Source organism: Salmo salar, chromosome 19 (genome assembly GCF_965601325.2).
Source record: "Salmo salar chromosome 19, fSalSal1, whole genome shotgun sequence".
NCBI lineage: Eukaryota > Metazoa > Chordata > Actinopteri > Salmoniformes > Salmonidae > Salmo > Salmo salar.
Genome location: NC_138309.1, coordinates 64,947,501 through 64,974,418, shown reverse-complemented (window position 1 = coordinate 64,974,418; position 26,918 = coordinate 64,947,501). Strand labels below are relative to the sequence as shown.

The following is a 26,918-nucleotide window of genomic DNA, read 5'->3' as shown; positions in this document are numbered from 1 at the left end:
TATGTAGTCAAAAATGCATTTAATGAAGTAGCAGGTAAAAGCATACATCTACAGTAATTGTGTATAAAAATGTATCCAGAAATCATCCCAACAGAATAAATAACAGTTAATAAATACCCCCATAAATAGATAGATTAGTTTTATAGATTAAAAACCAGATAAAAAAAAAAAACACATTTCCATGCGGAATCAATAAATATAAATACAATTTTTTTTTTTTAAACAGGCGAAATACATGACGTCACTCATACGTGACGATAAATTGTGAACATAATTATTGCGTTGCTCTGAGTTTAGATGCTGTTTTCTGTAGCTGAACCCAGAAGAACCAGCCTCATCAGATGTGTCCTAACCTCTTTCCTGACCAGCTCCCATGCATGAGCACTGTATGCCTGCAGATTGATGACAAAGCCACAAACATATTAGCAGTCGATAATCAGAATACCCTCACCATACAGAAGGGAACATTGCCTTTACATTTCTATCGCACTCTAGCACAGCTCTTTAGCATTAAGGATTCAATTGAGCCCTGAATTAGACAAGTACATGTTACTGTAGTGTAGACAGGTACACATTGTTAAATCTGTTTGCACCATGAACAGTTTCAAGTATTTGCGAAATAAACAACAATTATTGGATGAGCGGAGGTTTAGCCAAAATGAATCATGTATATATTTTTGTATTTACAAATACAATGTACTTGCCAGTGTAACTACCATTTTCAATGTATGTACAGTATATCGTTATGGACACAGTACCAGTCAAACGTTTAGACACCCCTACTCATTCAAGGGTTTTTCTTTGTTTTTACTATTTTCTACATTGTAGAATAATAGTGAAGACATTAAAACCATGAAATAACACATATGGAATCATGTAGTAACCAAAAAAGTGTTTAAAATATATTTTGATATGTTTTATTTGAGATTCTTCAAAGTAGCCACCCTTTGCCTTGATGACAGCTTTGCACACTCTTGGCATTCTCTCAACCAGCTTCATGAAGAAGTCACCTGGAATGCTTTTCCAACAGTCTTGAAGGAGTTCCCACATATGATGAGCACTTGTTAGCTGCTTTTCCTTCACTCTGCGGTCCAGCGCATCCCAAACCATCTCAATTGGGTTGAGGTCAGGTGATTGTGGAGGCCAGGTCATCTGATGCAGCACTCCATCACTCTCCTTCTTGGTCAAATAGCCCTTATCCAGCCTGGAGGTGTGTTTTGGGTCATTGTCCAGTTAAAAAACAAATGATAGTCCCACTAAGCGCAAACCAGATGGGATGGCGTAATCGCTGCAGAATGCTGTGGAACCAAAAATCTCAAATTTGGACTCATCAGACCAAAAGACAGATTTCCATGGGTCTAATGTCCATTGCTCGTATTTCTTTGCCCAAGCAAGTCTCTTCTTCTTATTGGTGTCCTTTAGTAGTGGTTTCTTTGCAGCAATTCAACCATGAAGGCCTGATTCACGCAGTCTACTCTGAACAGTTGATGTTGAGATGTGTCTGTTACTTGAACTCTGTGAAGAATTTATTTGGGCTGCAATCGGAGGTACAGTTAATTGCCAATTTCTGAAGCTGGTAACTCTAATGAACTTTTCCTCTGCAGCAGAGGTAACTCTGGGTCTTCGTTTCCAGTGGCGGTCCTCATGAGAGCCAGTTTCATCCTAACGCATGATGATTTTTGCGACTGCACTGAAAGAAACGTTCAAAGTTCTTGACATTTTTCGGATTGACTGACCTTCATGTCTTATAGTAATGATGGACTGTCATTTCTCTTTGCTTATTTGAGCTGTTCTTGACATAATGTGGACTTGGTCTTTTACCAAATAGGGATATCATCTGTATACCAACCCTACCTTGTCACAACACAACTAATTGGCTCAAACGCATTAAGAAGGAAAGAAATTCCACAAATTAACAAGACACACCTGTTAATTGAAATGCATTCCAGTTGACTACCTCATGAAGCTGGTTGAGAGAATGCCAAGAATGCCATATGCAAAGCTGTCAAGGCAAAGGGTGGCTACTTTGAAGAATCTCAAATATAAAATATTTTTAGATTTGTTTAACACTTTTTTGGTTACTACAGGATTCCATGTGTGTTATTTCATAGTTTTGATGTCTTCACTATTATTCTACAATGTAGAAAATGGTAAAAATAAAATAAAACCCTTGAATGAGTAGGTGTGTCCAAACTTTTTACTGGTACTGTATGTAGAAGATTATTGTAAAACGGGATCCAATGGCTCACTGTGACCATGATGATTCATCTCATTATGGCCACATATGAAATATTATTTCAATAAAAACTCACCATTCTTTTAAGGACTTGGTTGTGCAGTCTCTTGAAGTACATTTGCAGATTCTTGCTATTTTTTTTCTGGGCCGTAACCTGGATTGATGATAAAAGCATGACTGAATGTTAGTATCTCCTATAAGTTATTTTCAATGCGTTGTGTTTCCCTACAAATACATTACCAATTTAAATAAAAGGCCCATTAAAGTATAACAAGTGTGAGTAGTTGAAATAATTTGAGGAGAAAAAAATTGCACTATAGTTACCGTCTGTTTGTGGAGTAAAAGTAACATTCTCAATCTAGATATCTTGCATTCCACCAACTCTCTGAGAGAATCAGTCCATTCATTCAAATGAACATGTGCTCATATTAAAATGTCTAGCATGCATGGTCCTAGATCTGCTTTGACAACTTGATCGTTGTCAATGTCGAACTGAGTTGGCAAGACGGCACAAACATATCTTGGACCAGGCTAGAGAATGTCTATTCCAGCTGTAGAATATGAAGATGTTATACTTACACATGACTGAAGGCCGTCGGACTGACTGTTGAGGACACTGAGGAAGATCTCCACTTTCTTCTCATTCCAGACAGAGTCTAGTTCTCCATCAAACAGTTCAGCGATCTTGTCAAGGGTTTGGAGGATGAACCAAATTGTATCATCAGTCTGTAAAATGAACGACATGAGGAAATTACTTTAACCTGATCCTTAATAAATTAATTCATATTTGCCAATCAAAATAGTTAATGATGGACATACAATCATGTTGGGGTGTTCATTTTTTGGGGGAATGTCAGTACAATGCTAATGCATACCTCCTCTGTGCACCAGTACATCCTATGCTAAGAGTTGACTATCTCACAAGACTGCCTAACTTACTGGTAAATATTCAGCTTGCTTGTACAGGTCCTCTGGGAAAGGTACGTCCACACTGTCTGTAGTAAACTCCCCACCCTGTGTTTTAAGAGAGAAAAAACAACATGATAAATACAAATTCAATGTATACGTTCAATAATGAATGTACAATATTCAAAATCATAGAATTTAACTTCAATTTCTGTTGGCACTATACAATTACAGCAATGGTTTAGAATAACAAAAATATAAGAATCTACTCACCATAATATTGAGTAAGTTCATTAAGGTCTCACTGTGTTGTATGAATTTGTGATCATCCATCCATCTACAGCCCATCGAGAAACCATCGCACATGGTTAGAAACAAACAAATAAGCAAAGACTTCGTAGGCCTATGCATGTTGGTAATGAAAACAAGACGTGGAGCAAAAAAAGTATATCTTTGTAATACAAAATAGGCAATTGTAACTGTCTTGTTACTAATGTTTAGGTATACCATATTACCTGTAGGAATGCGACCTTTATAGTTTCTCAAAACGAATAGGGTGAAGCCAATACCTGTTTCACTTTCCGTACCTGCGACGGTTGGAAAACAATTAAGAGCACATATTTACCACGACATTTATATTCGTTTATGTTTTACAGTGTTTGGAAAGTCAATGTATTATTTTTAGAAATATTCACACACATCGAATAGGCTACTGTAAATGTCATACCAAGCCAGCTGAATAGGACGCTAGAACGCATCTAAACATGTTTGAGACACTTTTTCCGATTTGCATGGCCTGAGCTGAGGCTATAAATTGCAATTGTTTGCAATTTTCTGTAGGCTTCGTTTACATGTATTTTTTCCGAGTCATTTTCTGTAAATATTAATGTAGGCTATTCAATATGATTTTAACTAGCCTATTTGTTTTATTTCATTTAGTAGCCATTGAAATTGGGCTACTTTAACCACTGAACAAAAATATATTATTTATATTAAGCCCATAATGTTATTAATTTTAAAAAACGTAGGCCTATTTTTAATTTTTTTTTACTTAATAGAACCAACCACCCCAGTCATAGAATGTTCTTATCTACTATCGCATGACAAGCGGTACCGGAGTGCCAGGTCTAGGACAAAAAGGCTTCTCAACAGTTTTTACCCCCAAGCAAGACTCCTGAACAGGTAATCAAATGGCTACCCGGACTATTTGCATTGTGTGTTATTTTTCACTTTCTTTTTATTTCTTTACTTACCTATTGTTCACCTAATACCTTTTTTTGCACTATTGGTTATTGCCTGTAAGTAAGCATTTCACTGTAAGGTTGTTGAATTCGGCGCACATGACAAATACACTTTGATTTGAGCCTCAGGCTGTGTGGCATCATGAATATCATCTGAAGCAGATCGAAAATGCATGGCATCACTGATGATGAAATGTTATTGTAGTCTTACTGTAGGCTACACGTGGACTTTGCATCGAAAATGTGTTTGCTGACGTTGTAATAACATAAGAGACAGCCCTGATTATGAAATACTGTATGGCCTGCTGACTTTCGACACAGTGATGAGTGGGAGTAGCCTAAAACGAAACGAAACCCCAGTGCTTCACCGCGGGATTAAGAAGAAATACGTCATATTTTTTCATTGTTGTCTGAATATTATATCAAGGTGACTGACTACTACCCTATTGTTAAACTGGAAATGCCTTTGGTTAATGAAAGAGGGCTGGAATGTGTTTCTTTGGAATCATCTATAAGGCCCACTGAAATGTTCCAGAACCCGTTCAGGTCATATAAAACCCTTTTTGGTTGCAAATTTTGTTTTATTTGGAAAGACAGTTTCCAGCTAACTGCAATTTCTCTCCACTGATTCAAAGACAGGGTATCTGCAACTTTGCCCTTTACAACTTTAGAACTTTGACCTTCTCTTCTGATTTCTGTCAGCTCACTTTGGACTCAAACACAGCATTCAAAAACCTCTCAGTGAGGGCTGAACAAAGTGACTGCTGAACAGCAAGAACAGCTAATCAACCAGAGAGATTTGTTTTGGCCCGGCAGGTGCTGTGTGAGAGACTCTGTCTGGACATTACTGGGAGGTTGAGTGGAGTGGGAAAGGTGTTCTTCCATCAGTCTCAAGACATCAGCAGGTCAAGTAAAGACTCTGGATTGGGAGACAATGACAAGTCCTCGAGTTTAGAGTGCAATAAGCAGAGTTACTGGTTCAGACACAGCAATATAAAGACTGTAGTGTCAGGCCATTAGTCCTCCAGAATAGTGGTATATAAGGCTGGAACTCTGTCCTACATTTACATTTTCATTTGAGTCATTTAGCAGATGCTCTGCTAAAGCACTTCATGGCTACAGACCTGAGTGCTACAGGTCTTTAGTCGTTTAGGCAGGTTAACTTAGTGTTCTTGGGCACAGGGACTATGGTTGTCTGCTTAAAACATGTTGTCGTTAGAGGAAGAATGTGCTTGACACTTGATTATTGGTAACTGATCCCTGGGGTCTCCACTCGAAATAGCAGGGGTCTTGCAGTTTAATTGGTTTTTCATGTCATATGACTAGGGGTTGGCGCCAAGAGTTGGAGGTATACACTTTGAATAATCTAACAGACTAAAACATTTGGTACACTCCAAAAAAAGCATCGTTTTAAATATTGAAAGTTCTTTGCTTTAAAGATAGTTAAACCTTATTTGATGTTTTTAAAACATATATTAAAGCCATACTTAAGGTTATGAATGGAACCTGTATGGCTATATAAAAAACTCTTTCCTTAGGTTCTAAAGAACCATTAATTAATGCAAACACTTGAATGGTAAATATGATGTTCGTATATACGGGCTCACTGCACCACCTCGCAGGGTATACAGAGAACTGAGTGACACATCCTTTGCTTTTCCTTAAGTACTCTGACAGAGATAGTTCCCGCTCACTGCTGGCCTGTCAGAGGGAGGATGAGCGTGGTTTTAACTTACTCATCCTATCGTTGGCGTGCAGGCTGGTCCCAGCCTCTAGACGCACTCCTGTTTCCTGGCGTAGCTATTGTCTCTGGCGGATGTCTCATCTTGTGACTGCACAATGCACAGTTCTCTAAAACCCCTACACCCCCCTGTGTGTACATCTAAATCATGTCCTGTTTTCGCTGTTATCCTGCAGAGCTCTTGTGAAACCCTGTTTTAAAGCATCAGCATTCTCTCCATATGACCCACCATCACATGAGCCACTTCCTCAAACACACAGCAGTATGCAATTATCTGTAGTTTATACATACTTAATATTGTAGCATAGCTTCTCCGTTATTTTATATGTTATGCAAACAAATAGTTAGTTCAGATCTCACACATGTAAACTTCATTACACCTACAAACCCATCATGCAATCTCCATAAAAGTTGAGCAACTCTTTGGCTGCAACTAATACTTTTTGAAAAGTGAAATGTCTATTTATAATATACATTTTATACATTATTGCATTTATAACATGACTACAGAGCGCTCAACTTATAATGACTCTGACAGCCACAACAAATCACCACAGTACATGGGCTACACATGTACAGTAACATCAATATTCCATATAATTTGGGAGCATGCACCTGCGAATACTTCAGCACAACTGCAAACCATGCAATCTGAGTGACGTGAAACATACAATAAAAATACACTTACACTTCACAAGCAGGGGCGAAAATCTGATATCAACTTTGGAGGGGACAATTACATGAAATTTTCTCAAGAGCAATTCCTGAGGGGGACACCAAAAGTAGTGCTGTAACACATAGCCTACATTGTAATATGGTAAATGTATATTGAGGAACCAAAGAAATAAGGTGTTTGCCGTACTCCTAACTACCGGTACCCAAAACTACACAACTAATCACAACAGCAATACCATTGCCTTTAACAAATCTTAGTTCAGTCACCAGTTTAAGTTGAGAGTGGGGGTATCCATGGCATTTTCCAATTATGTTCCTATTTTACAAGTCAAAAAAATTGAGAACCTTTGATAATGTTGCCAAACAAAGAATCTACAAACTTACCTGAGACTCCCTGTCTCTGCCAGTCTGTCCCTGCATATCTATCCCCAGCTCTGCTGTCTGTGTGCCATCTGTTGCCTGCTCTGCCTAATGACATCATTGTGAAACATTTCCATTAGAATTTCATTTCTTTCTTATGAACATTTTATCAACTAGTCTTTGAGATATTAGGCTACTAGGGTTCTTACTATGCGTTTTGGTGTATTGAAAAATACTCTGATGTCCGTCTTTTATTTTTCTGCCATTTTTCTACCTGGCTGGCTGGCTGGCTACACACACAGTGTGTAGGTTATTTACAGTAGGAGATGGGCTTCTATCATCTTTAATCATTCTATTTGGGCTTCGATATAAAAGGTAGCTAGCAAATGTGAAACGGATTAAAATGACAAGAGTTGACAGCTGTATGAGTTCACCATTTACACAACATATGCTGCAACATTTTGTAATTTTAATAGTTTGTTTCATATTGGCTGGCTTCCAACAATAGCTGAATTTGCAAAGCTAGCGAGCACCAATTCAGTTTCAGTGGTGTTTGCTATAATCTTTGCTACCCGGGTTAAATAAAGGTGAAATAAAATAAATAAATAAATGTTCCCTTGCGACAATTTAGCTTTTGCAACGAGACCATTAAATATATTTAAGACAATGGTAGAAGAGAGTGTAGTTCTGTTCAGTTTGGATTTCAGTTTATCGCTAACCTTATCACAGGGACTTTGAAGCACTAACTTACATCATCTGCATGCTGATCTTGGAATAAATTGACGATAGCAAAGATTCCATCTTTGACGACGCCACATAAATGGAATAGGTACTAGCTAGCTTAATAGTTAATATCGGCGCGCTAGCTCTGCATATTCAGCTAGTGTGTGCGCGCGATTGACTGGATTAACCTCACGTCAGTTACGTGCATTGAGTGCCTTTCAGACAGTAGATACGACCTCTCTGTTACCTAGCAAGCTAAGGAACTGGCAGTGGATCAAACCATTGTGAGGCAAAGGGTGGGGGGGTCGCAATCTTTTGAAACTTAAAAATGCGCTATTAAGTGTCTATAATCAGCACAATTGCTTTCATTGCGTATTATTAATATTATTTAAATTCTATAGTTATGTTTCAGTGATATATTGGGGGGGACAAATCATATTTTTCCCAGGATGGGGGAGTCGTGTCCCCCCGTCCCCCCCGGGATTTCCGCCCCTGTTCACAAGGTGACTAGCCTCATTAGCAAAGAAAGTACAAGGCGAACGTTAGCTACCCTTCAGCATAACGCCACGTGCAAATTTTGTAAACGTCCATAAAATTTGAAATAGATGACACAACTCTGTAACACTCTCACATAACGTGTCAACATCGATAATGATTATCAAACAATACGGGTTACAGCCTAACATGCATTAGATCTCATTTTAAAAGTGAAAACACTGGGTGCAGCATGGATCACGATACATACCTCCATCAAAGTTAAACAATTCTTTGGCTGAATGTCGCGTGATCATGCGCACACATATAGATGCACACGGGGATGCAGTTACTCAAATAATACAGCAGGTGGCTCCACAACTACTGCTAAATTATGACAGAACTCTACAACTAAGGATGTCTATTTCAACCCTGTTACACAAGGACTAGAGTAACACCTTACAATGAAATGCTTTCTTGCATGTAGGCCAACAACAGCAAGTACAAAATACAACAGCAAGTACAAAATTGGTAGACCATTATTGTAAATAAGAATGTGTTCTTAACTGACGTGCCTAGTTAAATAAAGGGTAAATAATACACAATCTAAAAGGTGAATAACAATGGATCAAAGGGTACAGAGAATGTGCAAACAGGCAGTTAAAATACATTTAGTATAACAGTGAAATTGATATGTACATATGAGAGGGATAAATTGTCTAGTGCATATTTAATAAAAAAATTATATGAAATGCATGTTATTATATCTCAAGCCACAATCGGCCCAAATGTGGCCTGCTATAATGAATACAGAATCGTTTGCTGTCCCGTAGCACTCACTTCTGTCATCATGAAGTGCTTTGAGTGTCTAGTCAAGGATCATATCACCGCCACCTTACCGGCCGCCCTAGACCCACTTCAGTTTGCATACTGCCTCAACAGGTCCACAGACGACGCAATCGTCATCACACTGCACACTGCCCTATCCCATCTGGACAAAAATAATACCTATGTAAGAATGCTGTTCATTGACTACAGCTCATCATTCAACACCATAGTACCCTCCAAGCTCATCATCAAGCTGGAGTCCCTGGGTCTGTACCCCGCCCTGTGCAACTGGGTCCTGGACTTTCTGACGCCCCCAGGTGGTAAAGGTAGGAAACAACATCTCCACTTCGCTGACCCTCAACACTGGGGCCACACAAGTGTGTGTGCTCAGCCCTCTCCTGTACTCCCTGTTCACCCACGACTGCGTGGCCATGCACGCCGCCAATTCAATCATGAAGTTTACGGATGACAACAGTAGTGGGCTTGATCACCAACAATGACGAGACAGCCTACAGGGGGCACTCAGAGTGTGGTGTCAGGAAAACAAATCAAATCAAATTGTATTAGTCACATGTGCTGAATACAACAGGTGTAGACCTTACAGTGAAATGCTTACTTACGAGCCCCTAACCAATACAGTTTCAAAAAATACAGATAAGAATAAAAGATAAAAGTAACAAGTAATTAAAGAACCGCAGTAAAAAATAACAATATATACAGGGGGGTGCCGGCACAGAGTCAATATGCGGGGGCACCAGTTAGTTGAGGTAGTATGTACATGTAGGTAGAGTTATTAAAGTAACTTGGCATAGATGACAACAGAGAGTGGCAGTGGTGTGGAGGGGGGGGGGGGGGGGGGGGGGGGGCAATGCAAATAGTCTGGGTAGCCATTTGATTAGATGTTCAGGAGTCTTATGGCTTGGGGATAGAAGTTGTTTAGAAGCCTCTTGGACCTAGACTTGGCGCTCCGGTACTGCTTGCCGTGCGGTAGCAGAGAGAACAGTCTATGACTAGGGTAGCTGGAGTCTTTGACAATTTTTAGGGCCTTCCTCTGACACCGCCTGGTATAGAGGTCCTAGATGGCAGGAAGCTTGGCCCCATTGATTTACTGGGCCGTTTGCACTATCCTCTGTAGTGCCTTGCGGTCAGAGGCCGAGCAGTTGCCATACCAGGCAGTGATGCAACCAGTCAGGATCCTCTTGACGGTGCAGCTGTAGAACCTTTGGAGGATCTGAGGACCCATGCCAAATCTTTTCAGTCTCCTGAGGGGGAATAGGTTTTGTCGTGCCCGCTTCACGACTGTCTTGGTGTGCTTGGACCATGTTAGTTTGTTGGTGATGTGGACACCAAGGAACTTGAAGCTCTCAACCTGCTCCACTGCAACTCCGTCGATGAGAATGGGGGCATGCTCAGTCCTCTTTTCCTGTAGTCCACAATCATCTCCTTTGTCTTGATCACGTTGAGGATCACGTTGTCTTCCTCCCTATAGGCTGTCTCGTTGTTGTCTGTGATCAGGTCTACCACTGTTGTGTCAACGGCAAATTTAATGATGGTGTTGGAGTCGTGCCTGGCCGTGCAGTCATGAGTGAACAGGGAGTACAGGAGGGACTGAGCACACACCCCTGAGGGGCCCTGTGTTGAGGATCAGCGTGGCAGGTCAGGTCTACCACTGTTGTGTCAACGGCAAATTTAATGATGGTGTTGGAGTCGTGACTGGCCGTGCAGTCATGAGTGAACAGGGAGTACAGGAGGGACTGAGCACACACCCCTGAGGGGCCCCTGTGTTGAGGATCAGTGTGGCAGATCCTCAACACAGGGGCGGCCCGTCAGGAAGTCCAGGATCCAGTTGCAGAGGGAGGTGTTTAGTCCCAGGGTCGTTAGCATATTGATGAGCTTTGAGGGCACTATGGTGTTGAACGCTGAGTTGTAGTCAATGAATAGCATTCTCACATACAGTTGAAGTCGGAAGTTTACATACACTTAGGTTGGAGTCAATAAAAATAGTTTTTCAACCACTCCACAAATTTCTTGTTAAAACTCCTTCAGGCTAGGGTCCTTTTTTCTGAATTTCTGCCTGACTGACGTGCCCAAAGTAAACTGCATGTTACTCAGGCCCAGAAGCCAGGATGTGCATATAATTGGTACCATTGGAAAGAAAACACTTTGAAAAAAGTTTGTAGAAATGTTAAAATACTGTATGAGAGTATAACACAATAGATATGGTAGGAGAAAATCCAAAGAATTCTTCCCAAACGAAGAAGAATTCTGAGCTTTAGTACTGGGAGTCAGAGTTGGAAATCAGTCTGTGCGCACGCGACGAAGAGGACGTGCACCTGCTAATTTTGCTTTCCTATTGAACATACGTCTTTCCATATTTAATATTATAGTTTAATTACATTTTAGGGTACCTGAGGATGAAATAGAAAAGTATTTGACTTGTTTTAACAAAGTTTAGCGGTAGCTTTTTGGATTCCTTTCTCTGCATGTTGAACGAGTGGATTAATCAAATCGATAGCGCCAACTAAACAGACCTTTTGGGATATAAGAAATGATTTTATTTAACAAAACGACCATACATGTTGTAGCTGGGACCCTTTGGATTGCAAATCAGAGGAAGATTTTCAAACAGTAAGTGAATTTTTAATCGCTATTTGTGATTTCCTAAAGCCTGTGCTCGTTGCAAAATATTTTGATGTGGGGCGCCGTCCTCAAACAATCGCATGGCATGTTTTCGCTGTAAAGCCTACTGTATATCGGACAATGCAGTTAGATGAACAAGACGTTAAGCTTTTAACCGATATAAGACACTTGCATGTACCTAAATGTATAATATCCATCATTTTTATATTTTATTTGAATTGCGCGCCCTCCAATTTCACCGGAAGTTGTCGACAGGTGTCCCGCTGGCTTAACAAACCATAGTTTTGGCAAGTCGGTTAGGACATCTACTTTGTGGATGACACAAGTAATTTTACCAACAATTGTTTACAGACAGATTATCTCACTTATAATTCACTGTATCACAATTCCAGTGGGTCAGAAGTTTACATACAGTAAGTTGACTTTGCTTTAAACAGCTTTGAAAATTCCAGTAAGTTATGTAATGGTTTTAGAAGCTTCTGATAGGCTAATTGACATCATTTGTCAATTGGAGGTGTACCTGTGGATGTATTTCAAGGCCTACCTTCAAACTCAGTGCCTCTTTGCTTGACATCATGGGAAAATCAATAGAAATCAGCCAAGACCTCAGAAAAAAAATTGTGGACCTCCACAAGTCTGGTTCATCCTTGGGAGAAATTTAGAAACGCCTGAAGGTACCACGTTCATCTGTACAAACAATAGTACGCAAGAATAAACACCATGGGACCACGCAGACATCATACCGCTCAGGAAGGAGACGCGTTCTGTCTCCTAGAGATGAACGTACTTTGGTGCGAAAAGTGCAAATCAATCTCAGAACAACAGCGAAGGACCTTGTGAAGATGCTGGAGGAAATAGGTACAAAAGTATCTATATCCACAGTAAGACGAGTCCTATACCGACATAACCTGAAAGGCCGGCTCAGCAAGGAAGAAGCCACTGCTCCAAAACCGCCATAAAAAAGCCAGACTACAGTTTGCAACTGCACATGGGGACAAAGATAGTACTTTTTGGAGAAATGTCCTCTGGTCTGATGAAACAAAAATAGAACTGTTTGGCCATAATGACCATCGTTATGTTTGGAGGAAAAAGGGGGAGGCTTGCAAGCTGAAGAACACCATCCCAACCGTGAAGCACGGGGTTGGCAGCATCATGTTGTGGGGGTGTTTTGCTGCAGGAGGGACTCGTGCACTTCACAAAATAGATGGCATCATGAGGAAAGGAAAATGATGTGGATATATTGAAGCAACATCTCAAGACATCAGTCAGGAAGTTAAAGCTTGGTCGCCTAATGGGTCTTCCAAATGGACAATGACCCCAAGCATACTTCCAAAGTTGTGGCAAAATAGCTTAAGGACAACAAAGTCAAGGTATTGGAGTGGTCATCACAAAGCCCTGACCTCGATCCTATAGAAAATTTGTGGCCAGAACTGAAAAAGCGTATGCGAGCAAGGAGGCCTACAAACCTGACTCAGTTACACCAGCTCTGTCAGGAGGAAAGGGGCAAAATTCACCCAATTTATTGTGGGAAGCTTGTGGAAGGCTATCCAAAACGTTTGACCCAAGTTAAACAATTTAAAGGCAATGCTACCAAATACTAATTGAGTGTATGTAAACTTCTGACCCACTGGGATTGTGATGAAAGAAATAAAAGCTGAAATAAATAATTCTCTGTACTATTATTCTGACATTTTACATTCTTAAAATAAAGTGGTGACCTAAAACAGGGATTTTTTTACTGGGATTAAATGTCAGGAATTGTGAAAAACTGAGTTTAAATGTAATTGGCTAAGGTGAATGTAAACTTCCGACTTCAACTGTAGGTGTTCCTTTACTCCAGGTGGGAAAGAGCAGTGTGGAGTGCAATAGAGATTGCATCATCTGTGGATCAACCTCTCACTCAATGTCAACAAAACAAAGGAGATGATCGTGGACTTCAGGAAACAGCAGAGGGAGCACCCCCCTATCCACATTGAAGGGACAGCAGTGGAGAAGGTGGAAAGTTTTAAGTTCCTGGGCGTACACATCACAGACACACTTAAATGGTCCACCCACACAGACAGTGTGGTGATGAAGGTGTAACAGCGCCTCTTCAACCTCAGGAGGCTGAAGAAATGTGTCATCCTGTTGGGCTGTATCACCGCCTGGTACGGCAACTGCACTGCCCTCATCCGCAAGGCTCTCCAGAGGGTAGTGAGGTCTGCACAACGCATCACCTGCGGCAAACTACCTGTCCTCCATGACACCTACAGCACCAGATGTCACAGGAAGGCCAAAAAGATAATCAAGGACAACAACCACCCGAGCCACTGCGTGTTCACACTGCTATCATCCAGAAGGCGAGATTAGTGCAGGTGCATCAAAGCTGGGACCGAGAGATGGAAAAACAGCTTCTATTTCAAGGCCATCAGACTGCTAAACAGCAATCACTAACTCAGAGAGGCTGCTGCCTACGTTGAGACCCAATGACTTGACACTTTAATAAATGGATCACTAGTCACTTTAAACCAATGCCACTATAAATAATTCCACATATCATCTACTGCACCTTGCCTATGCCGCACGGCCATCACTCAACCATATACATACATATTCTCATTCACCCCTTTTTAAAATATTTTACCTTTATTTAACTAGGCAAGTCAGTTAAGAACAAATTCTTATTTTCAATGAGAGCCTAGGAACAGTGTTCAGGGGCAGAATGACAGATTTGTACCTTGTCAGCTCAGGGATTTGATCTTGCAACCTTTCGGTTACAAGTCCAACATTCTAACCACTAGGCTATGCTGCCGCACCTTTAGATTTGTGTGTATTAGGTAGTTGTTGGGGAATTGTTAGATTACTTGTTAGATATTACTGTACTGTCGGAACTAGAAGCACAAGCATTTCGCTACACTTGTATTAACATCTGCTAACCATGTGTATGTGACCAATAAAATTTGATTTGATTTTGATTTGGCCCACATAGGAATGGCCACTGCCGAGGCAAAGCCAGCAGTGCTAAACAGTTTCCACAAGTGGCCCGGAATTGTCTGCTATCTGCAAGGCCTAGTTTGTTAGTGACGCGGCTAACTTGACAACAAAGAACCTTTTTGAGCAAAGTAGCTTGCTTCTTCAGAATTGGTGGGTCCCCTATGGGACGGTTGAGCTAACATAGGCTAATGCGATTAGCATGAGGTTGTAAGTAACAAGAACATTTCCCAGGACATAGACATATCTAATATTGTCAGAAAGCTTAAATTCTTGTTATTCGAACTGCATTGTCCAATTTACAGTAGCTATTACAGTGAAAGAATACCATGCTATTGTTTGAGGTGAGTGCACAGTTTTGAACATAAAAAGTTATTAATAAACAAATTAGGCACATTTGGGCAGTCTTGATACAACATTTTGAACAGAAATACAATGGTTCATTGGATCAGTCTAAAACTTGCACAAAACTGCACATACACTGCTGCCAACTAGTGGCCAAAATCTAATTTGCACCTGGGCTGGAATAACACATTATGGCCTTTCTCTTGCATTTCAAAGATGATGGTACAAAAAAAACAGTTGGCCTTTTCTTTGTATTATCTTTTACCAGATCTAATGTGTTATATTATCCTACATTTCTTTCACATTTCCACAAACTTCAAAGTGTTTCCTTTCAAATGGTACCAAGAACAAGGCAGTTAACCCACTGTTCCTAGGCAGTCATTGAAAATAAGAATTTGTTCTTAACTGACTTGCCTAGTTAAATAAAGGTATATATTTTTTATAATAATAATAATAAATAAATATGCATATTTACTAGCAATGATGCCAAACATTAGCTAGCTAGCTAATGTTAGCTGTAACGAGTCCGCAGCCAGACTACAGCAGAAAATACCAAAACGGATTAGCTAACTAGCTAACAACATGAAAAACATTACATTTAGGCAGTTCCACTTACCGGTCGAGTCACTGAAAAAATAACAACACATTGCCCATGTACAGCCCATGAAAAAAAATGTCAGGGCCCATTTGGGATCCATGTTATTGCTCACATAGGTTTTCCCATTTGTTACCCAGTTGGTATGACCAACTCAAGTTTCAAGTTTCACATTTTTATGTAACGTGCACAAGTACAATGAAATGCCTTTCTCGCCAGCTCTTTTCCCAACAATGCAGTAATCAATTTCAATATAGTACTGGTTCACATAGACAGTCCCTGACCATATTTACACCAGATAGCCCACTTACAACACATGTATTCAGAGCCCATTGTAGCCAACATGGGTTCGCTTGTGTGTGACTAACCTGATTAGGTCCCAATCATAATTCCTGAAGGAAATAACACCAGATTTCACACTTACAGCCCATAAAAAAACAATCTGGGACAATTTGGGACCATGTTATAGCCCACACGTGTTTCCCTGTTTGTGACCCAAATGGTTAACCCCACTGGCTCTCAATCATTATTCCTGAAAAAATAACACCAGATTGCCCACTTATTTTTTGTAATTCAGGGTCCATTTGGGACCCACATTATAACCCACATAGGCTTGTCCATGTATGGCTCAAAAGGTTAATCCAACTGGGTAACAGCTAAGATAACAATTTAGAGCCTCTGCCCAGTTGAAACCCATGAAGCCCATATAAAACCCAGGTGGGGCTCCCATGTTGGCTGGTTTACCATACTCGTTTTGTCTGACTATTCGGCACAACCCTATGACAAGGTGTATTGATACACCATCCAAAGTTGAATTAATAATTTCACCATGCTCAAAGGGATAGTCAATGTCTTCTTTTTTTTTTACCTATCTACCAATAGGTGTTCTTCTTTTTGAGGCTTGGAAAACCTCCCTGGTATTAGTGTTTGAAATTCACTGCTCAACTGAGGGACCTTACAGATAATTGTATATGTGGGGTACAGAGATAAGGTAGTCATAAAAAAATCATGGTGTACACTATTAATGCACAAAGAGTGAGTCCCATACACATTTTTACTCTTGAACTTATTTAGGCTTGCCATAACAAAGTGGTTGAATACTTATTAACTCAAGACATTTCAACTTTTCCTTTTTATTTAAATTGTAAAAACTACAAAAAACATAATTCCACTTTGACATTATGGGGGTATTGTGTGTAGGTGTAACAGGGTTATATTGGTGATTCCCCTTGCCACTTTGATGTTAAGCCAATGGGTTTTTGGTTTTAGTGTTGTGTTGCCTTCGCCTACTCATGATGGCACCTTATTGGCTGGTTTGTGTAGCTCGCTTACGAGGGAGGATGTTTCAGTTAGAATCGTCCCAGTGAATGCCATTTAAAAATATATTTAATACATTTTAAATCCAGGCTATAACGCAACAAAATGTGGAAAAAGTCAAGGGGTGTGACTACTTTCTGGAAGCACTACTGTAACTCCCCTCCTGAAAAAAGAACATGAAATTGCAAAATAAGCTGTTTGTGTCGTGCTTATGTTTGCAATAGCCTACTGTTACAACAGCCACATAAAATGTTTGTTAGAACTGTTTGGTGTACAAGCGGCAGTGACCCGCATGCACAGCCATCTACGTATTTTCCATCATATTACGTAAGGGATAATCAACAAGGGTATATGGTGTGTTCCATGACGCGCTAGCAGAAGTCCACGAGTTTCAAGTCGTCTTGGTTTGAACGCTTGTTATGTGCATTTTTACACGCGTTCATTACATTTACAGGTGATTAGAACGTTTGAATATTGTACTTTCAGACGCATGAATTGGTGCCACTGTACAGGCAGTGTAGTAACGGGTACTTTTCATGCGTCTGAAAGTACCACATTGTAGCCCCTCCCATCGCAATGTCCGCCTGTTGCGATGAATCGCTTACTCAGGGAGGGAGATGTTTCTAAAAATTGTTAAAATTAGTGAGTTACATTTACAGAATGTAAACGCCACCGCAAGGCGTTGGAGAGGAATACATTAAAATGACTTTTTCCACATAGCTAGCCAGCGTCAGCTTTGTATTAAATGTAAATGTATTTGTAATGCCATCTTATTTTCATTTAAATAGCATGGCTAGTTAGCTAGCTAGCAATAGTCTTCTGTCTAGCCTATAACTAATGGTTGTTACGTTGTGGAACAGAACAATAGTTGTTTGTACTTGTCATTTGGTTGAGACTAACATTAGTTTAGAAAATAATTGTTTACTTTGTGTATATTTGTTGTGTAATTGGTTGGCTATGCTAGTTAGCAAGCTGAGATGTATTTGCTCATGTTTTAGGAGAACAGGCTAGATCCCTACAGAATCTAGACAATAGAGCAGCGTTTCTTAAAGTATGGGTCGCGACGTAAATGTATAATTATTTCATTAATTACTGGAATTGATTTGTGCAAGTGCGGTCTCTGCTCAGTTGGGCAGCTGCGCAAGAGGGAGATGCCGTGTGCTTCGCGGTTTTCTGCATTTTTTTCCCTGCCGTTTTCTTTAAGATCATTCCGCGACCCACACGCTGTAGCGCTGTGGTTCAAGCCATTGACTTGTTATCCCCACTCGCCATCACCCACCGCTGTCATGAAATGGACTCATGCTAGCCACAAGTTCTGACTGAGCTCAGTCGTCATGAAACGCATATACAGTGATGACATTAGTCTCTTTCATACAAACTTTGAGAAATAACGTGAAGCGCCCCACAATGTGTTGTGTGTGGGTAAGTGCTTAGTAACGAGTCTCTCAAAACGAACAAATTAATAAAACGACACGTCCTGACCAAACATCCAGGCACAACATGACGGTAAACCCAGGGAGTTATTTCAGAACAGGGAAGAATGCTTCAGGAAACAGTGCTTCGAAAGTGGAAAAGTCAACTAACAAGGCATTGTTGTCATTTTATAAGAGGTGATGATAAGCAGAAATAAGGGAGTACTATCTCTCATAGTAGTAGATGGGAGTTTATCTTTCAAATAATCCCCTGGTCTTGAAACGTTACACAGCTAATAGCTAACGTTAGTCAAAGCAAGCTAACTATTTGAATGTTAAATGACGAGACAGAGGCACTGATGCGAGTAACCAGTCTTGTTCAGTATATTGCAATTCATCCCGGTATCTCAAGCACACTGGTAAAACACTGGAGTTGCAGTAATTAACATTTACCAACAGATGGCATCACTGTGCCATCTTACACCCATAACATATTCCCTTTTATAAAATAGGACAGGAGCTGTCAATTCACTAACAAAACAAACCTAGTAGTAATTTCCAACATGAACAGTTTCGTTTTATTTTTTTTTCCAGTTAACAACTTAACACATTTTGATACTCTCTTCACTTTTATCTTTGTCTGTCAACAATCCATAATGGGAAACCTACAGATAAAGTATTTTTGGTGGCTGGGACAGACGCCCGCAGCGTGAAAAGACAGGGGGCTTGTCTGCGTGGACTGCAGGTTCCCGCACAGGCGTGTCACCTCACTGTCTAAGGGGAGTATTGATGGGCGAGGGAGTGGCCGACCTGTGATCCCCTGGCTCTTCGCCCAGTGCCTCAGGCCCCATGTGACTTGCTAGGGTTCCGTCTTTTGTCATGTGACCCCTATGACCATCAGGGTTCTGAGTAGGTGCTGGCTCAGCAATCCGAAGGTCAACCCTGTTACGGTACAGTGATCCATTCACTTCGACCAAGTAGGAGCGTGGTGCCACTTTCTGTACACGGGATCCGAGTCTCCAGAGGCCCGTCCGGTCCCCTGGTAGTGGCTTCATTCGCACCGTTTCACCCACCCTGAGCTCAGGTAAATCTTTTGCTGATTTGTCGTAGATTAACTTGGAGACCTGTCTTCTGTGACGTAGCTTCACCAGCACGTCTGTCACCACACATGGCTCCAGGAGAGTGCTTGCTACTGGCAGAGCTGCTTTTAAACGCCGTGCCATGAGGCGCTGGGCCGGGCTGCTATTCATGCCTTCTGTCGGGGTATTGCGCCACTGCAGGAATGCTTTCCTGGCATCTTTGCCCTCTCGCAGAGCTATTTTGCAGAGGTTCTTTACGATTTTGACTGCCGACTCAGCCTTCCCATTAGCTTTTGGGTGTCGTGGTGATGAAGTGACGTGCTCGAATTCCCATTCTGCAGCAAATTTTTGGAACTCAAATCCGGAGAATTGGGGTCCATTATCTGAAATTACCCTCTGGCTGGCCATAGTCGGCAAACTGAGCCTTGCAGCGTTTGATCGTTGTCTCTGCTGAGAGGTCGGGGAGGAGGTCAATCTCCCAGAAGTCTGAGTAATAATCGACTACCAGCAGAAAGTCTTTGCCACTGTGCTGGAAGAGATCTAGACTTACTATCTGCCAGGGGCGCATTGGTAGCTCGTGGGACATCATCGTCTCTCTCTGTTGCTCAATGGCATATTCATTGCAGATTGTGCAATTACTGACATAGTCTTTGATTTCACTCTGCATTCCTGGCCAATACAATGTGTCACGTGCTTGTCTGTAACAGGCCTCACCTCCTATGTGACTTGAGTGCATGCGCGCCAACATCTCAGGGCGCAGAGACCGGGGAATAACGACAGACCCTTGACTATTACTCCGTTTTGAACACTGAGCTCCTCTTTGACTGGCCAATATTCTCTGACGCCTAAAGCAGTTTCTTCCTTGCAGTCGGGCCAGCCCATCAGAATCACAGACCTCAATGCCTGGAGTTGCTCGTCCCTGTCTGTGTGCTGTCTGATTTGTATAAGGCGCTGGTCCGTAACATTGAGGTAGTCAGCCTGGTTGATGTGTTCAACATCCACTTGCTCTGTTTGTAAGCTGTACACTGCGTGTTGTTCATGCATGGAGCGTGTGTGAGTGCCTGATGTAGTAGCCCTGCTGAGCGTGTCACTCACATACATCTCTGGCCCTGGCTTATACACCACCTTGAGGTTGTAGTTTTGTAGGGCCAGTAGCATGCTCTGCAGTCGTTTCGGGGCATTCAGGAGAGGCTTGCTGAATATAGCAATAAGGGGCTTGTGATCTGTCTCTGCGGTAATATTGTCGCGCCCGTACAGGTAGTGGTGGAAGCGTTGGCATGCAAACACAATGCTGAGGCACTCCTTCTCTATCTGGGCATAGTTCTGCTCTGTTGGAGTGAGTGCCCTAGAGGCGAATGCCACAGGCTGGCCCTCCTGCATGAGGCAACAGCCCAGTCCATACTGGCTTGAGTCACTCTGAATCGTGACAGGTTTTGACACATCGTAGTATCGCAGTACAGGTGTCTGGGTGACCAGCTGTTTTATTTCTCTCACCGCTGCGTCATGTTTTGGGAGCCAATGCCAGATGGTGTCCTTGTCCATGAGCCATGAGCCTCCTTAGTGGCTCACACACTTCAGAGAGTCGCGGTAGGAACTTGGCCAGGTAGGTGACGAATCCGACGAAGCGCTGCACTGCCTTCACGTCAGATGGGTGGGGCATTTCCAAGACAGCCTTCACTTTTTCTGGATCCGCCTTCAATCCGGTGGAGGACAAGATGTGCCCATGAAAGCGAACCTCTGGCACTTTAAACTGAAGCTTTTTTATGCTTAGCCTTAGCTTGACCTGTCTACATCTGACCATCAGGGCCAGCAGCTTGGCGTCATGTTCACATTCTGCCTCCTCATCACTGTCCCCACAGCTCACTACGAGGATGTCATCTGCTATGGGTTCCACGCCACTGAGTCCCATCAACAGCTTGTGCTGTTTCCGCTGATACACCTCTGGAGCCACGGAGACACCAAATGGGAGCTTCAACCACCTTTTCCTGCCCCAGGGTATCCAAAAGGTGGTCATGTAGCTGCTGGGCTCGTCGAGCTTGCACTGCAGGAAGGTATCTCTGGCGTCTACGAGCGTGAAGACTCTGGCCTTTGGGAGCTTGTAAAGAACATCCTCCAACGTGGGCATAATGTAATGTGAACGTCTCAGAGCCCGGTTGAGGTGTTTAGGATCAATGCATATCCGTAGCTTGTCTGGTTTCTTGACAATAACCATATTACTTATCCAGTCTGTAGGCTCGGTGACGGATATGATGTGGCAATCTGCTTCGTTTTTGTCAAGCTGAGCCTTCGTAGCTGCTTTCATGGCCACTGGTACATTGCGGGGTGCACACTGGGCAGGCTGGATTGCTGCGTCCAACTCAAAGTGGACTTCGCCGGGAACTGACTCGACCGGTGCGTTGAAGACATCATGGTACTTGCTTAGGAGTGTCTCCTTGCTCAGGGGCCCAGCCTGGACTTTGTCTATAATGTTAAGATCAGCAGGGATGGTGAAGTTAATAAGCCCAAGGCGCTCGCATGTAGAACCTGACAGTAATGGCTGTTGACTAGCCTCAACTATTTCAAACTCAAGAGTGTGTTTCTGGCCACGTAAAACACACTCTGTCACAAACAGGCCTAAAGAGGTCATGAACTGGCCTGAATACAGTTTCAGCTTGGTGCTACTCTGTGTGAGTTTGTCTCTGGGCGCAAGCCTCCTTTTATCTTTAAGGCTCATAACGTTACATGTGGCCCCTGAATCTAGCTGGCATTGCTGTGGTTTATTATTAAGTAGCAGAGTGACAAACCACTTTTGTCCTTTAGCCCTCACTGCCCCTATGCACTCGCTAGCATATACATCCTCTGTGCTGTTGTTCCCTTCATCTGTGTTTGTTTCAATGGAGTGCACTTTACCCTCCTTTCTCTTGCTTTTCATGCAGACCCTTGCAAAGTGATTAGCTGTACCACAGGATTTGCATATTTTTCCATAGACAGTGTTCTTTTCCCCGTCCATGAGAAAGGCCACAATATCGGCATGTATTGGGGTTGTCTACTGCAGAGTTGGCTGTAGTATTAGCATTAGCTGTGGCAAAGGGGCATTTCTTTACTGGCTGCCTGAATGTAGCATTGACATTGTCCATATGTTGCCTTTCTAGCTCCATGGACCTTATCCGTATATAAGTAAGCTCTGCTGCACGGCATGTCTCCACTGCAAAGACCAGTGTCAGGTCACGTTCTCTCAGCAAACGTCTGCGGGTGCCCTCATCAGTTATGCCAAGCACAATCTTATCTCTGATCAGTTCATCTCTTAAAGCACCATAGTCACATGTAGCTGCCTTTTCCCTTAGCCTAGTGACAAAGCTGTCAATGGACTCCCCATCCTCCCGTTTGCAACAACCGAAAACATAACGCTCGTAGATAACGTTCTTTGCTGGCTTAAAGTAATGTTCAAGAGCATCAAAAATAGCTGTAGCGTTACCTTGCTGAGCTGCTGTTAGGTTCAGGTTGTGTTTGTATACGTGTCGGCATTCAGCTCCCATTATAGTCCTCAAAGTGGCAGCCACTACCTCATCGTCCTTTTCCCGAAGTCCCGTTGCTAGTGCATAGTCCTCCCATTCACCTCTAAACGTATCCCAGTTCGTGCTCCAATCTCCGCTGAGCTTCATAATGGCGGGAGGGGGAATGTTCGCTGCCATGTCTAACCGGTGCTAATAACACTGAAGCTAACTAGCAAACTCACTCTAGCTAAGGACAATTCCAGCGAAGTTTTACTCAAATAAGCATTTATTTTTATTTTTTTAGGGGGTAAACCAGAACAGGTGACTCTAATTTGCGGAAAGCATGGTTAGTTATCCGACTCTGACACCATGTTTGAATGTTAAATGATGAGACAGAGGCATTGATGCGAGTAACCAGTCTTGTTCAGTATATTGCAATACATCCGGGTATCTCAAGCACACTGGTAAAACACTGGAGTTGCAGTAATTAACATTTACCAACAGATGGCATCACTGTGCCATCTTACACCCATAACACTATCTAGCTACTGATAGTGCAACCCTAAGAAACAGTACAGATGAAGATGAAAAATTCAGGCCTACTGTACATTTTACTGTAGAAATTACTGTTGAAAACAAGTCTAGGTTGGAACTGTTGCTGTTACAAGTAATACTTTTTATTCTGAACTGGAATAAACTGATTGACGCAAGATGCTTTTTGAAGCAAACACTCACACATTTCTGGGTTGCTCATCTGCAGAAGGAAACTGTCTCCTGCCTGACTAAGAAAACAGTAGATGTTCCAGCTTGGCACCACATACCTATGCAAGTCAGGGTTCTCAAGTACAGAAACAGTCTCAATGCTGAGCATGACCTCAGTGTTGCACTGTTCGAAACTGAGCCCAGAATAGACATGCTTGTTGGAAACTTCAACCAGCCACACACCTCTCATTAGCACTGTTTGTATGTATCCGTTTTCTGGTCTGCATCTGTGTGATGTGATCAATCAGTTTATTCCAGTTCAGAATAAAAAATATGCATTTTAACAGCAGCAGTTCCAACCTATACTTTCTATCAACAATATTTATACAAAATGTATACAGTAATTTATACATTTATTATCGGTATTGTCACGTAGGTTTGCTCAATCAAAAGGCCTGTGTGTGTGTGTGTTCTGTTATACATCTGTGTGATTTAACTATTTATTGTATTTTAACTGCAACAGTTCCAACTTAGACAGGTACAGTGCCTTGCGAAAGTATTCGGCCCCCTTGAACTTTTCGACCTTTTGCCACATTTCAGGCTTCAAACATAAAGATATAAAACTGTAATTTTTTGTGAAGAATCAACAACAAGTGGGACACAATCATGAAGTGGAACTAAATTTATTGGATATTTCAAACTTTTTTAACAAATCAAAAACTGAAAATTGGGCGTGCAAAATTATTCAGCCCCCTTAAGTTAATACTTTGTAGCACCACCTTTTGCTGCGATTACAGCTGTAAGTCGCTTGGGGTATGTCTCTCTCAGTTTTGCACATCGAGAGACTGAAATTTTTGCCCATTCCTCCTTGCAAAACAGCTCGAGCTCAGTGAGGTTGGATGGAGAGCGTTTATGAACAGCAGTTTTCAGTTCTTTCCACAGATTCTCGATTGGATTCAGGTCTGGACTTTGACTTGGCCATTCTAACACCTGGATATGTTTATTTGTGAACCATTCCATTGTAGATTTTTCTTTATGTTTTGGATCATTGTCTTGTTGGAAGACAAATCTCCCTCCCAGTCTCAGGTCTTTTGCAGACTCCATCAGGTTTTCTTCCAGAATGGTCCTGTATTTGGCTCTATCCATCTTCCCATCAATTTTAACCATCTTCCCTGCCCCTGCTGAAGAAAAGCAGGCCCAAACCATGATGCTGCCACCACCATGTTTGACAGTGGGGATGGTGTGTTCAGGGTGATGAGCTGTGTTGCTTTTACGCCAAACATAACGTTTTGCATTGTTGCCAAAAAGTTTGATTTTGGTTTCATCTGACCAGAGCACCTTCTTCCACATGTTTGGTGTCTCTCCCAGGTGGCTAGTGGCAAACTTTAAACGACACTTTTTATGGATATCTTTAAGAAATGGCTTTCTTCTTGCCACTCTTCCATAAAGGCCAGATTTGTGCAGTATACGACTGATTGTTGTCCTATGGACAGAGTCTCCCAGCTCAGCTGTAGATCTCTGCAGTTCATCCAGAGTGATCATGGGCCTCTTGGCTGCATCTCTGATCAGTCTTCTCCTTGTATGAGCTGAAAGTTTAGAGGGACGGCCGGGTCTTCGTAGATTTGCAGTGGTCTGATACTCCTTCCATTTCAATATTATCGCTTGCACAGTGCTCCTTGGGATGTTTAAAGCTTGGGAAATCTTTTTGTATCCAAATCCGGCTTTAAACTTCTCCACAACAGTATCTCGGACCTGCCTGGTGTGTTCCTTGTTCTTCATGATGCTCTCTGCGCTTTAAACGGACCTCTGAGACTATCACAGAGCAGGTGCATTTATACGGAGACTTGATTACACACAGGTGGATTCTATTTATCATCATTAGTCATTTAGGTCAACATTGAATCATTCAGAGATCCTCACTGAACTTCTGGAGAGAGTTTGCTGCACTGAAAGTAAAGGGGCTGAATAATTTTGCACGGCCAATTTTTCAGTTTTTTATTTGTTAAAAAAGTTTGAAATATCCAATAAATTTCGTTCCACTTCATGATTGTGTCCCACTTGTTGTTGATTCTTCACAAAAAATTACAGTTTTATATCTTTATGTTTGAAGCCTGAAATGTGGCAAAAGGTCGAAAAGTTCAAGGGGGCCAAATACTTTCGCAAGGCACTGTATGTAAGAGTGTTTTTAATGGAGAAAAATAAACATGAGAAGATTTATAGGTATTTCATTGTTATTTGTTTTTGTCTATATTGCATTTTCTTTTTAGGCATAAGGGCAATAAAATGTACCGATATTTACGTATAGTTGCATATTTTCCTAAGCTTGGGTCCCAGGAAAACACAGAATTTCTCATTTGGATCCCAGGCTGAAAAAGTTTAAGAACCCCTGCAATAGAGAATGGGGAATAAGATCTGGCTGTTGCAGTGCCCAGATATTTTTTATTTCACCTTTATTTAACCAGGTAGGCAAGTTGAGAACAAGTTCAAGTGAGGTGAGAGGAAACTGCTATAGAGATAAAAAGGTAAGATCTCTATCTTGAGTAGCTATATTTCAAGGTTCAACTTTTTATTGGCTTGCTAAATGAGCTGCTTTTCCTGAAAATGTATCTGATAACCGAGGTAAAGTCAGATTCAGGTTGGATATTCGACAGATATTCTCCTGTAGTTTTCCTTATGTCCACCAACAGCAGTTCGGGATATTCAAACATAGTGACAAATAACATTTTCACATTTCAATAGCTCTTTAACAATTACTCCTAAAACATTCAAAACTGGTTCTAGCTAACCCGATGGCATAGACACACATCACACACACTTTTTTTGTTGCTTTACATCTCACTATTTTAAATTCTTTATTTGAATTTTTGAATTTCAATAGCTCCTTAGTCATGTGACCTACTGACTTCAAACAAGGTTCAGAATGTACACTCAGTGGACCTACACATTGCGCACCCTTTAGTTTGTCCATTTTCATCTCCCACAATTTTACATACATTTTCAATGTTTCTAATTTCAATAGCTCCTTGGTCATGTGACCTACTGGACTCAAAACAAGGTTCAGAATGTCCACCGACTACCCTTTTTATATTGCACACCCTTTAGTTTGTCCATTTTCATCTCGCATGATTTTACATGAATTTTGTAAACATTCTAATTTCAATACCTCTTTGGTCATGTGACCTACTGGACTCAAACAAGGTT

General features: G+C 41.6%; 1 protein-coding gene across 4 annotated transcripts; it reads right to left on the bottom strand.

Moving 5' to 3' along the window:
- Positions 1-2: 2 nt before the first annotated feature.
- LOC101448041 (IFNd) lies at positions 3-23,474 on the bottom strand. Of its 4 annotated transcripts, none has more exons than XM_045701902.2 (6): positions 22,997-23,474; positions 3,416-3,479; positions 3,176-3,250; positions 2,816-2,962; positions 2,313-2,390; positions 3-392 (listed from the first exon to the last, which is right to left on the bottom strand). In XM_045701902.2, exons 1-6 carry the CDS (start codon positions 23,044-23,046, stop codon positions 294-296), a joined length of 513 nt encoding a protein of 170 aa, XP_045557858.2. In that variant the 5' UTR covers positions 23,047-23,474; the 3' UTR covers positions 3-293.
- Between the last annotated feature and the right edge of the window lie 3,444 nt (positions 23,475-26,918).